Below are 17,377 nucleotides of genomic sequence, written 5' to 3' on the forward strand. Positions count from 1 at the left end.
GTAATTAGTTACTTAGAAAAGTAACTTTTAAGTTACTTTTATGTCTGCTTTTTAAATGTAAATATGAACAGTACTGAACAGTCAAACAGTAAAATGATATGGATGGGCTATTTACACGTAAGACTCTAATATATCACATACTGTAGGAGCCTATTTTGCTTTAGATTCAACCTTTGAATATTTTTGTTAGAAATTATCTTAATATTTAAACTTAGTTTATTTATGTATATCATTTAGACCATTTAGACAAATATTCTGCATGTTTACAAAAATATAAAATGTGTTAAAATTGTGTAGTGTCTCTTTAAAAATTTGGAGACAATTGTGTCAACATGTCAAATTTTCTAAAATAAATTATAATTTTTCTGATTTCATATTTATTTTAATAAGTTAGTAACGTCTCCGCTGTGTCCTGCTGACAGGCACGATCCGTGTGCAGCAGATGAGGCAAATTATGGGTCCTCCGAAGGTTAGACCGTCTCATTTCAGTTCTCTTCGCAAACTTCTGAGCGCCTTGAATGGGCAAGTGCTCACCTTTTATTGCATGCTTAGTAGGGTGCAGCACTTGAATTGGAACACAGCTTGTGAAGCTTGCCACAGGGACTGCGCTCTTTGGTCATATATTGTTTGTTTTCTGTTGGATTTAAATGATACACAGGATTAAAGGAAGATATTTATTCCTAAAACCGAGTAGGCTACGTGGATTGTTTTGTCGGACGGACACAGAGCGAGTGGATTGTTTTGTCAGATGGACACAGAGCGAGTGGATTTTTTGTTCGGATACGGAGAGACTGAAACTAAAACTAAAAGCGAGCTCACACATACTATGGAGTTTTAACACGGGTGTACACCGCAGTGTGAATATTTTAGTGGAAACAACAATCGCGGATCGTTCTCTTCCATGAAGCCGATGTAAACATCTAAGAATATATGATCATTTCTTAGATTTATTACCTTTGTGGACTACAAATGCAAGTTGATGTCATACTGCGATTGCTTGGTGAAGATAATTTACAAACATGAGACCGGATGGATTATGACTTGCGCACAATTTTTAAACAAAGGTATGTTGTCCCGTTCAGCTATGATGAAGTGTAATGAATTATTGCGCCGCCAACTACAGTCCTGCGACGTCAGATATGTCTTGTCTATTTTTTACAAAATAGAGTAACGCGCGTAACGAACTCATTTAAATTTCAGTAATTGCGTTACTTGATTTAAAAAAATAGTGGAGTTACAGTAACGCGTTACTCCCATCACTGATAGTCACTTATGATGCCAATAGTCAGTTACGGTCATAGCGCCACCAGCTGGTAACAGGAAGTAACATGTTTACAATGATAATGCAATGTCGGATTTGTCCCAAACTTCACATGATTGATAAGAGTCCTGGACAGAACACATCTACGTGCCAATATTTACATGTAGTCACTCATACACACACACACTCGCTCACTCACTCTCTCTCTCTCATGCTATCTTACACGATGCTACCTCGCTGTCATTTGTAATTAGCAACAGGAAATGTGGCACATTATACTACACTTTTAAATGGTTCACCTATGTTTACATGCTTAAATGCCTATTTACTACTGTTCCCTTTAATTCTTCTCATGCCACGACGTGGCGGTGTCAGGTGTGCGAGGGCCCTTCCATCACTGCTTGCAGTTTTAATTGCCCTTTTTTCTGCTTACACATTTGTGGTACTGGATAACATTTGATCTGAGAAAAAAATCTGAATTGAGTCACTTCAAAACATGCATTGTAAAAGCGCCCTAAAGTGTAATAAAAGCCATCGTGTCACTAGCTCAACTGCAACTTCTAAAACAGTATTGATGACCCAGTAATATGACGCCTGTTTGCGGGAGTTTGAGAATAGTTGACCGAACATTACTGGCTCAGTGCTGGATCGCCACTATTTATTTGTTAATCATGAATGTGAATATCTTCTTGAATATATTGTTTCAGCAAATTCTGCTGAATAAAAATATGTTACCATGGTAACATTATCTACCGTAGCTGGTTAACAAGAAACAGGTTTTATTGAAATTACAAGGATTTGCATACATCATATATAAACAGATTACGGAGTGAAATGGGTTCATGAATTTAAAGCCAACATGTTGTTGCATTGTAGCTAGTAATTTCAGGATGTTACTGCAAATTACCGTTTGGTAAAGAATCATATTGGCATAGCAGGTGAAAACACGAATTATAAAGATAATGAAGAAAAAAAAATCCTTTTAGTGTTGAGCCTTGCACGGCAAAGACAACAATCCTAAATATGACCAACACTTACAGCAGCAGCCTTTAATCAAAGCCCACTTCTTTCAGAATACATTTATTCTGAAACAAACAATTGGTGTTGATTTGAGTACAAATGTAATCAAACAACATTGTTATAAAATTGATTTATTTCGAGCTACGTTTTGCCATCACTGATCTCAGCACAGCCTCTTCAGACACCAAACCATAGCTGTTATTTCTTAAAGATTTGCATAAACAAACACAAGTGAATATTCACCAATAGCTCTGATTAAATATATTCTGAATAGACTTCTTAACAAACGTTCCAGAACATGGGTGATCTTGACTTATGAGCCGGTTAAGTCTGTCCCACAAACTGGATTAAAGGAAAACACCTCTGTTTTTAAATATTTTACTATGTTCTTACCTCAACTTAGACTAAATAATACATACCTATCTTTATTCAATGCGTGCACTTAATCTTTGTAAAGCGCATCTTGAATGCATTAGCATTTAGCCCCATTCATTCCTGGGGATCCAAACAGGGATGAATTTAGAAGCCACCAAACACTTCCATGTTTTCCCAATTTAAAGACTGTCACATGAGTAGTTAAACGAGTAAGTATGGTGGCACAAAATATTAAAAATGGTTAAAAAATGAGAACTACATTGTATGTATGCACCTTTGCGCTCTGTAACATCATCACTCCTGACTACTGCTCCTCTCCCTCAAACTGTCAAAATTACTGCGCCTAAGGTCGAAGTGCTGCAAAGTAAGTGCTCTTCCACCATATGATATAGTTCTCGTTTTTTATCCGCTTCAAAAAATTGCCTCGTTTTGTTTTTTTCACCATACTTACTCTTGTAATTGTTCATGTAACAGTCTTTAAATAGGGAAAACATGGAAGTGTTTGGTGGCTTTTAAATTCATCCCTGTTTGGATCCTAAGGAATGAATGGGGCTAGGCTAAATGTTAACACATTCAAGACGCGCTGTACAAAGATTAAGTGCACGCATTAAAAAAGATAGGTATGTTTTAATTTGTCTAAATTGAGGTAAGAACATAGTAAAATATTGAAAAACGGTGGTGTTTTCCTTTAAGCTTATATTTGAATGATAAAGACACCGGACATGTTTATGAACAATAATTCAGTTAAAGCTAATACCAGACTATTTTTTTTAAAAATATATAATTTAATACTAGTAAAAATGTATGAATACAATTTCAAATGAGGGATAAACCTTGCATGTTAAAAAAAAATTCTTATATACCATGTCAATATCTATTAAAAACATAAAAAAAATGTTGGTGGGCTCAATGGGTACATTTACCCTACTCCTTAAACCGCAATTTTACAAATTCTTACAAAATTGCACAAGTAACCCACATGACATGGGATGCATTGAAGTTGCTTCCTTCTAAGAAGTCCCTTAAGGGACAGTTAGCACATAAATGTAAAGTATGTTATGTCAGAATGTAGCATAAAAACGTCCGTCATCATTTACTTCATGTCATTCCAGCTATGTATGACTTTTCCTTTATAAAACACAACCAGAAACAGGTTCATTAACAATGAAAGTGAACGGTAACTAAGGCTGTAGGTCACTAACATTCATCCTTTTATTTCTGAATGACCCTTTCCAGTGAGCCACATCTATGATCAGCCCCAAACTGAATGACTTGATATATGCTTTTCAATTAATCTCCTTATATACTTTCCTAATGCAAGTGCTGACACCTAGTGGTAGCTTTGTATCCCCCACCTCCATTCTATTTCCAAAGCAAGGGCAGGTGCTGAGGTAAATGGGTTCATGTGACGTGTCTGGCATCCCACTTCCTAAACCTTTTAGGGTTCTATCACCTGAGCTATACAAAAGGCTTTCACAGTATCTCTCCATAAACCCAACTTTTATAGTTTACACACCCATCTGATGATTCAGATGCTGTTAAACTCTCATGTGAGTCATGAGGTCTGTGAATCAATCCTGAACAGTCCTGCTGTATTTTCGCAATTGCTGAACTTCCACAATTTAGTTTCTTTAGGTTCTGTCTGGTATGCAGAAAACCCTAAATGTAAAATGTCACATTATTTTTGCATAGAAGTACACTGAATTATGCTTGCTGACTGTGCCACTTTGTAATAATACCATACGCCGGTCCTATAACAGTTGACTCACTTTGTATCAATCAACAGATTCGACACATTAAGTGCCCCTGTGCTGAAACAGCTATTACATTAGCAGTGACTGTAGGCAGTGCCTGCTTGCAATGTATCTTTGCGTTTTAATGTGCTTTTGCTAGAATATATATATATATAAATAAATTAAACTATAAACATAACCTCTGCTGTTCCTCTCATGAAACAGCGCTAAAAAGCTTTTCGTGTTTTATATCGACCAAATGCATGACAGTGATTATATAACTGGAAGGTCAATGTATCAACTATCATTTCTGCCTGTTCTAGTATCGTATCGTGAGAGCTGTGAAAATGAAGCTAATAACCCTTGTTTTATCCGTTAATTAACTTCCTGCAAAACCGTAAAACAACACTATAGGAAGAACAATAAAAATAAATGTAGAACTTGAAAAGTCCTAACATTAAAGATGCAGAGAAAGCAGAAAGATAATTTTGCTCTAAAATTGCCATTATTGGTGGTGGTTACATTCATTACGGGGGATTATTGTGGCGAGAACATGCACTTGTATTAAAATTGGCCGTCACCCACACACATTTATTCTAAAATGTTTTAATAAAAATGAGAAATGACAGCCAATTATACAGATAAGAGAGCCAATCTACACGGATTCCTGAAGACCACAATGAAAAAAAAAACATGTTCTTTAAATCGAATCATCCCACAATTTTCTATACAATTAAAATAAAATCTTTCCTTATTGATGTCTTATAATACAGCATTACATCATGCAAATTGACTTCAATGGAAAAACAAAACATTAAAAATAGCCCGTTTAATGAAATGACTGGCTCTCAAAGTCTTTCAGATAACCTTGCATAAAGGTCCATCAGAGTTGTGGTTAGCTCTTTGTCAAAACAAGATGTGTTTCTTTTCTGTAACGTAATGGTTGCAATAGGATGGTTCCAACAGTGATTTCTTTCTGTGGCTATGTGTGCTGCACGAGTTATGAAGCTTAAAGAGATAAGGAGAGAGAGAGAGAAAGAGAGAGAAGAAGAGAGAGAGAGAGAGAGAGAGAGAGAGAGAGAGAGAGAGAGAGAGAGAGAGAGAGAGAGAGAGAGAGAGAGAGAGAGAGAGAGAGAGAGAGAGAATGGAAATAGAAGACAGGTAAAAGAAGCCTAATCTAAAGCGAGCGGCAAACCATGATCCTGTTACGGTGTTTCAACTATATGTATTTAATCAAATGAAAAGGTCACATTTTATTTAAGTGGAATAAAAACACATTAACTGTAGATGCCAGAAGGCAAAAAAGCAGCAGATCTAAGTGACCAATGGAGAAAAGACACATACATAAAACTATAAAAACAAAATGTGGCTCATTTATTAAGAATTAACTCATTTTCAAGTTCATATTGGGCAAATTTTTCTGTTTTCATGTGTAGCCATTAGAATGTTAGCAATTCAAAATATCTGATATTCTCATCCATTATCTCACTAGATGAAATCCTCGGGAACTAGAATATATTGAAAAACCTAATAAACACCTTTTGTGAATTATCAAAACATTTTTGTTAAAAAATGCTGGGTTGTTTTAAAGGTCCACTGTGTAGATTTTTAACGGCATCTAGCTGTGAGATTGTGAATTGCATCCAATGGCTCAATCCACAGCACACCGCTCCCTTTTAAAACACATAGTGAAGCTACGGTAGCGTACGGTAACACCTCATCATCTGAGACAACATAGTGACAAAATGCGCTCTATAGGACGGTTTGTCCGTTTAGGGCTACAATAGAAATATTTTTGCGCAAAATTGGAGATGGTTCTCACTGCGGAACACAACATCCAGGGGGCGGGGTTGGATCTAGATCCAACTCCTCCCACTTTATATACTTTGTTCCGCCAAATGAACCAGTATATTTGCGTTGTTGCAGCCCGCAATTAGTTGCAACCTGTGGTCACCAACGTTTGCTCTTTTCAATTTCAGTGTACGTTTGATTAATAATATAGTTGAGAAAGATTCATAATTTAGAAAGTATCACAGTTAGGTGTAAGGAGAGGTACGGACACGTTCCCGACAGTTTGATATCACTGAAGGGATTTATTTGTACATTATCCCACTTATAACACAGCTATTCCTATAAGAGTAAATATAAAAACAAATTTATTTGATATCTTTTATTAGCAAATAAAAAAAAGTAGAGATGCACCGATAGGATTTTTTTGGGCCGATACCGATACCGATTTAAACAGACAACTTCTGGCCGATACCGATGCCGATACTGATATTAAACACTTGTATACAATACTATACAGTTGGTCTATTAGCTAGTTTATTTCTGCATCAAATTATTTTTACTGAACATGGATTTGATCTAATTAACATTCAACTGACCAACATAATAAGAGAGGCAAAAATTAAGCTAAAACAAATATAATAAGACAGCATGACAACCTCCAAAGGTGGTTTTTGCATTTAAAGGTGACATAGAATGATTGAACGGATTATTTATCCTTGTTCTGTGATGTGACATGTAGACAAAAACATTTTTGTTTGGGTCTGTAATGCCTTAGAAGCTTCCTAAAAACCTCTCTCAGATAGCTCTATTAGGGTGGGGGATTTTAAACAAGTGGTTTTGCACCTATTTGGCTCCCCCTACTGGCTTAACTTGCAATCTCATTACTGATTGGCTGACTTTGCTGCCACTCAAAAAATGTAGCCAATTATTTTAAAGTGGAGGGGCAGTTAGATGCCTGTGATGTCATAAGCATCAGTTTTTCAGATTGGGTTGTTTTCTTGCTGACATTTCTAAAAGAGGAATTTCTATGAGACTGAGATGTTTAGCATGTTTAGCACTTTTTGTATGTTTGTGAATGTGGGTAGACTACCATTATTCAACAAAGACAAGGTAAAAATGGTTTTTCATTCTCTGTCCCCTTTAATTTATTAACAACATTAACTCATTTTTTACATATAATGGATGTCTTTATGCATTTAATTAATAAACAATCGGTATCGGCCTTTCTCGTGCTATTGCCGATATGCCGATGGTTTCAAATTCATCAAAAATCGGCCGATAAATATCGGCGGCCGATACATCGGTGCATCACTAAAAAAAAGTAAACCATCTACGAGGGAAACCTGTTTCCTAATGGCTGTAAGCAAAGACGCGTTAAAACAAGTTCAAAGTCCATACAAGATAAACATTCAATTTATTAATGTCTAAATAACATGCCATAGCCTATATATTTTAATAATTATGCATATTTATACTGTATCCATTAATAGGTCTTAAACTGCATGTGGTAAGATTACTCATAGTAGGCTTACCCCGAAATGTTTTACTCCAAAACATTATAGCAAAAAACTTACATTTCAACCTAAAGGTATTAGGGTAGTCATAAGTAAAGTTAGTTTTTATGTCAAAATACTAACTTAATTTAGTTACGACTTAATGCGGAACTGGTAACGCAGCAACATGTGTATGACGTGTGTTGTGGTAAAACTGCCGACCAATGGGATCTCTGGATCGGGATCCAGCTCCGCCCCTGGATCTAAATCCAACCCCGCCCCCTGGATGTCGCGTTCTGCAGTGAGGCGCTACTGCAAAATTGCGGCTTCCAAGGGAACCCGCGTTGTATGTACATAAAAAAGGCTCATTGTAAGGTAATAAAAACAATACAGTTCATTTTGTAAGGTCTTTACACACCACTGATAATATAGTGATGTACACTATATTGCATTTCTGTCAAGAGATCCTTCAAAAAGTTACACAATGCACCTTTAAATGGGACATATCTTAAAAATTACTTTTTTCCATGTTTAAGTGCTATAATTGGGTCCCCAGTGCTTCTATCAACCTATAAAATGTGAAAAAGATGAACACTGTAACTTAGTTTTGGTAAACCATTCCATGAAAGCATGTGAAAAATAGGTCATTGAAATTTGGCTCCCCTTGTGATGTCAGAAGGGGATAATGCCACCCTTTAATATGCACTATACAACCATAGTACTGGCATTTAGTGCAGAGATCATGTCATTTGCAGTTAAAGGGACACACCCCAAAATGACAAATTTTTGCTCACACCTACAAAGTGGCAATTTTAGCATTTCTATAATAAATTATCTATATTGTATTTTGAGCTAGAACTTTACATACGTACTGACACCAAAGATTAATTTTACATTGTAAAAAGTCTTCCGAAATGTCCCCTTTAACACATGGTTGGGTAAAGTGTGGACAAAACAGGGTTTAAATTAACCTACACTGGGTTGTATTGCAAAAAAGTCTTACCAACGTCTGTATTGCAGGTCTTTAAGTGGCACACTTCTCATCGCTGCACCAAGCACCATGAAGAACGCTGACAGTAGCAGAGATGCTCGTAAACCTTTGGCACAAAACAGAAAAGAAAAGAAATATCAGCTAGATTATCTTGTAACCCTTGATTAACTGATATAATCAGTCATTCATGTAGGTCTATACAGAGGACACAAACAAATAACGTGGGCTATCATGAAGATATTAGCAAATTAAAGGGAACAGTTCAGCTATTAAAAACAATCACACATGATTTATTGGGGACAGAACAAATGTTTGCACGTCCAGGCATAATGAAACTCTTTACTCTGCAGTATGAGCATCTTGTTTGATTTGTGCACTTTAGAAAAAGCTTGAGTTTAATAAAAAAAACTGTGGCCCATGGTTTTTGGCAGACAAGGTTTTTACAGCCAGTGGCAATCACTTTTCATGTAGAGAAGAAATTGGGAGGGTGAAATTATCCCATTCATGATAAAAGCCCAAAAGTGGTTGGAAGGTTTTGCTTCCTCCATTTACTGACACAAACACTTTATTAGCAAAAAGTGCACAACTTGTGTAACACCTAGCACAAGAGATGTTGTGTGTTTGAGATGGCTAAAATGCTGTTTTCAGAAAAGATAGCAAGGGAAAATAATAAAAACAAAGGTTTGAAATTGAAGCCAGAATTTAAATGTTTTGTGAACTTTAATTCATTTAAATTCTGGCTTTTAGTCAACCTCATGTTGTTGTCTTATATAGAGCTTAAAGTTCAACCAAAAAAAAAAATGTAATTTTTAATCACCCTCACGTTGAAACAAACCTGTATAAATTTCTGTGTTCTACTGAACACAAATCAGGATATTTTGAGTAATGTTTATTATAACCAAAATGTTTTAAACACCATTGACTGCCATTCCTACTATTACAAATAGCCTTTCTTCCTTTGTGAACAGCAAAAAAGTATACAGGTTTGTAACAACATGAGGGTGATGACAAAATTTTCATGTTTGGGTGAACTATCCCTTAAACAACAAGGGCTTATATGCTCCATATATGAAATTACAACAGACAGGTTAGAAAAAAACAGAAGAGTAAATTATGACAGAAATGTACTTTTTTTCTATTCCCATTTCTGTCACACTGAAAGAGGATCAGCTCAGTATATCGTAAATTTATGATAGCGCATTACTGTATGTGAACCTTCAACTGTCTCCTGGCCAGCTGGAGTATTGGTGTGTTTTCATAATTTACAGTTCCGATATTTCCCTGATATCTCTTCTGACAAATGTAATGCTCTATTAGTGCATCTGTTGAGTTTAATGGATGTATTCTTGATTCATTCAGTCTGACTCTATTCTGATTTATTCTGCCTTGAAGAGCTTGTATTTCTTGTGATGTCATCCACGGCTTGCACTGACACAAACAAAAGCTCAGTTTAGTATTATTTCATTTTAAAAACACTGATAAAGGTGGAGAGTGCAAATTTTTGATGCTAAAATTTAAGGTTAATATTTAGGTCAATATGCAGTAAACTGATTTTTCACCAAATGTACTTTATCATTTAGCACTCAAAAAAAAAAACCATTGCCAGTTTGTTTAAAGGGATAGTTCACCCAAAAACAAAAATTTACCAATAAATTCCTCACCACCAATGTACATTATTATCTTTTTTTAGCCGAACACAATTGGAGTTATATCAGAAAATGTCCTGGCTGTTCCAAGCTTTAGTAAATGGTGCTTCTGATTTAAACCCCAAAAAAGTATATCCATCCACACGGGTCCAGGGGGTTAATAAAGGCCTTTTGGGGAGCAACCGATGCGATTTTTTAAAGAAATATGTGAATATTTAAATTGTACAAACTAAAATAACTGGCTTCCAGTAATGATCAGTACTAGGGCTGTCACTTTTCAGAAAAATCAAATTCGAACGGATTTCGAATATCATGCAATGTATCCGAATATATTCGAATATCTAGGCGCCGCCCCCCCACGCGCATCAAAAACCCACCGTAATGGAGATTCAATCACAAAATTATTAACAGTGACAGTCATAAACAGGGTTGTCTGGATTACTTTTTTACTTAATGTTTGAAACTGCAGGTTATCAACTTATGAATAACAAACTTATATATATATAAAATATGATTCAGAACAGTTACAAACAATAACGTGACAACTTAAATAGCAGCAGGAGTATATAGACAGACGCAAACGGAATTCGCGCCCGCAGATTTCGGCAGAAAACTCTGCGGAATTCCGCGGATTTAATGCCCGTCATTGACAAGCACACGTTCCTCGCTTGAGCGTGTTTGTGACCAGAACTGTCATTGACAACAAGCACACATACAAAACCTATCCAGCGCGTTTGTGAGCCGGCATTCACAAGTACATTAACCCTGCGCGTGCTGTTTGCTCGCCCGTTTTCAATGATAGAGAGCACAAACCCTTTGTTACTTGAGATGAAATTAAACTTACCGCTGAGTTAAGCAGATCTCACTTTACTCTGTCGTCTATGTGACGCGCGACAGTCAGCACATGATCATTTCACATCCGTTTACAAGACAAATGCTGTTGTTGTTTAATATAAAGTTTACATTGCGTTGTAAAAATTATGAAATTATCTTCATACATGCTAATTTCATAATGCAAACGAATAAACACAAGCTTTTTATTCTGCTATAATATTTAACACTATAAACAATATGTCATTTTATATACAAACTATAATTCTATCTTGACATGCACATGAGATTCATTTTGGTCCCATTTGACTCCCTCTCTTGCGCACAGTTGCTGTCGTCGGTCTCACTCTCAGCCTCCTTCCTATTACGAGGTGTTTTACTGTAAAAAATGCGCTACACATGGCATTTAAAAAACCGGATGGTTCATTTATAGTTCGAATACGGATATTTCACGTCATGTTCGAATGCATATTCGAATATCGAATAAAAAGTGACAGCCCTAATCAGTACACGTTCCTAGAGAATGCGTTTCCAGCGTATAACGTGGGTTTGACATATGGACAAACATGAAAGCGCAGAGGGAAAAAAAATGCCAGTCATGAAATAGAAATCTAAAATTGAGATAAAAAAATCGAAATATTTTGATATAAAACAAGAGGATATTACGTTTTTTTGCCTTGCCCTATCTGTTTGAACTGAAGTACACTGTTGTTACCAAGAGCTATTTTAGTTTTTAAAATCGCATATACTCCCCTAAGAAAGCCTTTATTACCCCTGTGGAGCCATGTGCATTACATCTGTGAAGAATTGACAGACTTTTTGGGCTTCAAATTTAGAAGCACCATTTATTACCATTATAAAGCTTGGAACAGTCAGGACATTTTCTACTATAACTCTGATTGCGTTCGTCTGAAAAAAGATAATCATATAGATTAAGGATGGCTTAAGGGGGAGTAAATCATGGGGTAATTGTCATTTTTAGGCCAAACTATTCCTTTAAGTATCCTCCTGACCAGTCCAACACTGCAACACTGGATAAACCAATTATTTTAATGAGCAATGATGATCCTTCTAAGCCTTTTTTCATCAATAATGCAAATCATAACAGAGAAAAAGTTGGCAATTTTTTGTGAACATTATGAACTAGCTAAAGAGGAAGCCAAATGTATTGCGTGTAAGTGCTTTCAAGGGTATTCAGTATCAGAAGATCAAATGAATTAAATGGTTAGTATCGCAATCAGCTATGTGGTAAGGATATGGGTGATTCTCACGAAACCATTGAAACACCACGGCACTAATGTTTTTAGCTATAAAATGTGTAATATAGTAATATTAAAGAGCATCAGAATTTACACAATACTGTGATTTCAACATAAGAATTTATAATTTGTCAATTTTATCTCATTTTCTGCTGAAATTCTCATTACCGCAATGTGTCCGGCTGTGTTTGAACATGCGTTATGTTGTAATTTAATCAAATTAACACAAAAATATTTAGAAAAAAAATAAATGGATGTTATGCTAGACTACTTTAGATGACAGAAAATATTACTGAATATTCATGTATAATAATAATGAAGAAAAATTAGGAAAATTATGTGTCCATGCCTGATGTTCTCATCCTCCGCAACACTTTTTGAGAACAGTTTAAGCACACATACAGAATTTTAATAAAGTTTGATTTTGAGTGACCAAGCACATGGACCAGTTACTTCAAGATGGCTACCAGGTAAGATCATTTTTTTTACAGTTAATTTGAAATATTGTCTTGTCAGAATGCTTACACGACATTTTGATTATCATTACCGCAACAGATGCTTATTAAATGTTAATTTAATTAATAGAAGCATAATACTTTGATTTTAAATGCATGTGCAGAATCTCCAAATTATGTTCTTTCAGGTTTGTCATGTCATTTTGAAAATATGTCAGTGTTGATGTTTTCTGACTGTTGCGGTAATGAGATTTTTTAGGACTAATTTTTTTAATTATGTTACAAAAAGTGTTAAATGATAAGTAAAAGTTTTTAAATTAATGTTCCCATTTACTCCAGACTTTGTTTTTCAATGTCTGGTGGGAAAAAAAGTAAATTTAAGTAAATTTAATGTCATGCTTGACATTTTTAAAACCAAGTTTTCGTGAGAATCACCCATATATGCTGAATGGATAAAGAACACTGAAATGCTTCAATGAAATATGAACCAATTCTTAAGCAACACTCTCCACTTCTTCAAGTAGAAAGTAGGAGAAGGAAAAAAAGAGGATATTATGGTTTAGATGGCTGCACAGCACTTTCATACTTGCTTGTATAAGATTTAAGGGCTGGGATGTATTTACATATTCATCCACAAACATAATGCTGTAAAAACCCAGAATCATGTGAACTTTCCCTGAATCAGTGAAAGCATATTGCATACACTGCATATTGTTTATGGTCTACTAAATACCCTACAGAGACTATTACATTGGCAAAGCCATAATGTAGCCTACACATATGTACAAAATATATTTTTTGCTGTAGGTTGATAGTCATAAAGCAATTCTAGCAAAAAGCTACCTTTGACAGGGGACAAAGAGATATAACTTTTTAATCTCTTCCTCAAATTACATAATAAATGACAGGAAATACAGTAACTCCTAATTTAAATACTATCTCACAACTTATTGTAAATCTTGTTTATGATATGTAATGGCATCCACACAATTTATGGTATGTACCCATACAAAAAGGCCTTTATTTATGCCAAGTTTACATGACAACTTGTGTCATAAGGTAGGGAAGTGGTTTTGTGGATTAACATGTGACAAAAATATGACTTTAGGGTTATTACTTTATTTAATCTGTAGGTGGTAATGAGTCCTGCTATGTGGTGTACTGTTCAGCGAAACAGAAGTTACTGTACCTACATACATTTTATATGCTATAAACATTCCCTTGTGTGGATTCCCAACTCCATTTTTCCATATATGATTTTGATGCAAGACTGATGAATATATTAAAGTATATATGGATGAACGCTGCAATGAATTATGGGTTGGGGACTTAGGGATGCACCGATAGGATTTTTTTGGGCCGATACCGATTTAAACAGACAACTTCTGGCCGATACCGATATTAAACACTTGTATACAATACTATACAGTTGGTCTATTAGCTAGTTTATTTCTGCATCAAATTATTTTTACTGAACATGGATTGGATCTAATTAACATTAAACTGACCAACATAATAAGAGAGGCACAAATTAAGCTAAAACAAATATAATAAGACAGCATGACAACCTTCAAAGGTGGTTTTTGCTATTCAGCATTTATTTTATTAACAACATTAACTCATTTTTTACATATAATGGATTTCTTTAAACAATCGGTATCGTCCTTTCTCGTGCTATTGCCGATGGTTTCAAATTCATCAAAAATCGGCCGATAAATATCGGTGGCCGATACATCGGTGCATCACTAGTTGGGGTCAAAGATAATCCGATATAATGGTTTGGATGTTACATCACACCATGTATCCATAACAATTATCTAAAGATTTGTCTACTATATAAAAACTGACTCAACGTATAGCAAAGTTTCTCAAACAGAGAAATAGAAATATATATATATGGGTTATTTATAGGTGTTGTGGTCAAAACGCTTACCTTTCTTATCCATTAGCCACATAAACAACAGCCAGGGCAAAAAACCCACTGGACCCCACATCACCAGCACCGCGATATCTGTGGATGAAAACTCAAACACATGTTTGGCTGAGTTCTGTATCGGACCCCATGTGTTCCACACCAGTCCTTGCATAAATCCCAGCAGTGAAAACAGGGTAAGAACGACCCATCTTCTACCATACACCCGGCTCAACACTGGCTGTGTGTTGGTCGCTGGATGAGCCGGACCCAACAACGGTTCCCTTTCCCTCTCGGTGCTTTCTACGGCACCCATTAAACAGACTAGATATAACTTGTTAAAATCTCTTTGTGTCTGCCAAAAACGTATTTAAGAAGAAAGGCTAAAAACGTTGACAGTACCTCATATATCAGCTGCCTATCTAAACAAAAACAACAGATGACACTCTGCTACAATCGAAACTTTATTGCGCATGCGTGACGTCGAGTCGGAAATGACATCATGAGTGAAACCGAACGTCGGTGTCCGCCATATTGGATCAAGTATTTCATTAACACAGAGGGGATTTGGAACCTTCTTCTGAGCCAAAATTCGGTATTTTAATACAGTTTTTGTATTTGATTCAGTCCCTGAGTGCGGTCTCTTTCTTACCATTCTATTCATTTCCCTTGGAGTTACGCACCGGGCATATAATATAGACATTAGGCGCAGACGCCACTTTTTCGCACACATTCTGAGCCAAAATGGCCATAGTTTCGTTTCCTCTCTAGTTGAGGAAAATATCAGCGGTTCTCACGTGAGTTTTGTTTACTAGCAGGATAAAAGGGATTTGAGGTACGCGGACCTTACCCTAAGAACATTAACTGTGGTTTTATTTAAGTTAGGTTTAAGTGCAATAACCATGTTTTGGCGTTTACTCTAAATATGGTATAACTATGTTTACTGTAGTTATACCCTAATAAAGTGGTGGTTAGTATGGTTTTACAACAAATACCATATGGTTACAGTAGTAAAATCATTGTTAATTTTGATAAGGGTAAAGCGAACCTATTTTCCCCCTATTTATATAACTTATGGGACGATCCAATGTGTATACGATCTGGTGTGTCTCCACGATATTTCCCCAAAAGATTGATACTCAAAAGCTGCCTTAAACGACTATTAAATTTGTATCAGACATGTATTTTTACTGTAAGTTAGTTGTTAGCATACTACTAATACCAGCTTAATAATTTATCATGAGAGTAAAACATTAGTTAAAATCCTGCATTTTTCTTAAATACTTTTACCCAAAATGTGTTTTATGAAAGGCAATTCTCAAATGTTTTCCTTTTTTTCTTTTGCGCAGAATGGATAGTAAACCTTTTAGGCCAGATGAGGCGAGGAGGATTGTCCAGTCTCTGCAGAAACCTGCTGTGTTTCTGAATATGACCACAGACTGGCCAGCATTAAACTGGAATGTAGAGCATCTGTCTTCCTGCCTTACAGACAGAATACAATTCCGCGTTGGAAGAAAGACAGAGAATAAGGGTAAGCTAAATGATATAACCCACCCCAAAAATATTATATAAAACTATTTCACAAAATGTTTCTGGGAAGGCCTAAGACACTAAATGAAGTTTGCAGTGGTTTTGGTGGTAAACAGCTGATGGTTTATAATGCTTTAAGAGGTGTGTTGGCTATCAAAGGTATTAAACATCATCAGTTAGAGACGATTTCAGCAGTAACAACATAAAAAGCGACCATGGTGGAACATACGTAACTTCTGGTAAACTTCCACAAAAAAATCAATAACATTAACAACAGAGTAACATAACAACGAGAGGATTACCTTAGTTTAAATCATAGCTAAAGCGTATCAAAAACTAAACTGAGCTAATGTTACTGTGTAAAATGTGTACTGTATAATGTTAACTATTTTGACTGTCACCACTGCCGGTGCAATAATATGAAGCTTAACTACATTCTATAAAAATGCTGGGTTATTTTTAACCCAAGCATTGAGTTAAAAAGGGACGACCCCAACTGTTGGTTTAAGTTAACCCAGAAAATTTTTATATTTTACCCAACAATAGGTTAAAACAACCAAGCATTTTTGGTTAAAACAATTCAATACACGGTAGTTCAAATCAGTGGTTCTTAAACTGGGGGCCCCAAGATAATGCCAGGGGGGCCCCAGTTTAATGACATTTTATAAAATACATTAATGTATCAAACATTCTGTGTAAAAAAAAACCTCAGAAAAATAAGGCTACTAACCAACCACAATACATTAATTTCATACGTTTTGTTTAATTCAAATTTAAAGTTATGGAATGTTTTATGTCATACATTTTATTTGGAGGGCCATGAAGGGATGCACTGTACACAAGGGTGGCTGCATGCCGGAAAGAGAACCACTGGGTTAAATTACAATTTGATGGGTTGGGTTCATCCCTTTTGACCCAACATTGGGTTGAAGATAACCCAGCATTTTTAGAGTGCATACATTTTTTAAAAAAGATAAATATTTTTAAAATGATAAAAATTTTTGCAAAACCCTATAGAAAACACGATTCTGTCGATAAACTGTTCATTACATCTTTATTCCCTTAATTTCTTTGTTTGCA

General features: G+C 35.6%; 2 protein-coding genes across 4 annotated transcripts in view; one reads left to right on the forward strand and one right to left on the reverse strand.

Annotated features, from left to right (window-relative positions):
* slc49a4 (solute carrier family 49 member 4) overlaps positions 1-15,905 on the reverse strand; it is a 61,549-nt gene extending 45,644 nt beyond the window's left edge. Inside the window, exons 1-3 of the mRNA XM_065251992.2 lie at positions 15,499-15,905; positions 14,789-15,344; positions 8,677-8,770 (exon numbers count right to left, since the gene is read on the reverse strand). Of these exons, the coding sequence (XP_065108064.1) occupies positions 8,677-8,770; positions 14,789-15,083 (389 nt within the window). The 5' untranslated portion in view covers positions 15,084-15,344; positions 15,499-15,905. The remainder of the gene's footprint in view (positions 1-8,676; positions 8,771-14,788; positions 15,345-15,498) is intronic.
* Positions 1-17,377, forward strand: part of hspbap1 (hspb associated protein 1) — a 464,289-nt gene that overhangs the window by 434,864 nt on the left and 12,048 nt on the right. The window contains exons 1-2 of one of the 3 annotated variants that reach the window (XM_065251994.1): positions 15,500-15,602; positions 16,117-16,298. In XM_065251994.1, the coding sequence (XP_065108066.1) occupies positions 16,118-16,298 (181 nt within the window). In that variant the 5' untranslated portion in view covers positions 15,500-15,602; position 16,117. Of the gene's footprint in view, positions 1-15,499; positions 15,603-16,116; positions 16,299-17,377 lie in introns of those variants that run through there. The other 2 variants (XM_065251993.1, XM_065251995.2) reach the window with 2 other exon arrangements.

This window comes from Paramisgurnus dabryanus, chromosome 15 (assembly GCF_030506205.2).
Source record: "Paramisgurnus dabryanus chromosome 15, PD_genome_1.1, whole genome shotgun sequence".
Taxonomy (NCBI): Eukaryota; Metazoa; Chordata; class Actinopteri; order Cypriniformes; family Cobitidae; genus Paramisgurnus; species Paramisgurnus dabryanus.